The 298-nt window shown below is 45.0% G+C and overlaps 1 protein-coding gene across 1 annotated transcript in view; it reads right to left on the bottom strand.

Annotated features, from left to right (window-relative positions):
* The window catches only part of LOC119590680 (major facilitator superfamily domain-containing protein 6-like), a gene marked incomplete in the record, with an annotated part of 4,985 nt that overhangs the window by 1,948 nt on the left and 2,739 nt on the right, over positions 1 to 298 (bottom strand). Inside the window, 1 exon segment of the mRNA XM_037939365.1 lies at positions 84 to 258. Coding sequence (XP_037795293.1) covers positions 84 to 258 — 175 coding nt within the window.

The following is a 298-nucleotide window of genomic DNA, read 5'->3' as shown; positions in this document are numbered from 1 at the left end:
CTTTGCCAGTAAGAATCAAAATCCTACAATTAAAAAAAATATATGTAATAATAAAATAAAACTCCCAACGTCCGAAAACTTACCCGAAATGAAGAAAAAGGGAACTTCTCCTCCGAAGGTCTCGATTCCCATGTCAATTCCCTGCAGCAGTTTGAGGTTGGAAAAACCCGAATCCCAAGCCAGAGCCACGTCTTCTATGTGCATGAGTTTGAACACCCACAGAAGACCCAACGAAGTCCCCACAACGTATACTGTCACCTGGGGGGGGAGGGGGGAGGGACCAAGGTGAATTTCATGG

Source organism: Penaeus monodon, chromosome 27 (assembly GCF_015228065.2).
Source record: "Penaeus monodon isolate SGIC_2016 chromosome 27, NSTDA_Pmon_1, whole genome shotgun sequence".
In the NCBI taxonomy this organism is placed as follows: domain Eukaryota; kingdom Metazoa; phylum Arthropoda; class Malacostraca; order Decapoda; family Penaeidae; genus Penaeus; species Penaeus monodon.
The sequence above is the reverse complement of the archived record's forward strand: the minus strand, read 5'-3'. Positions and strand labels throughout refer to the sequence as shown.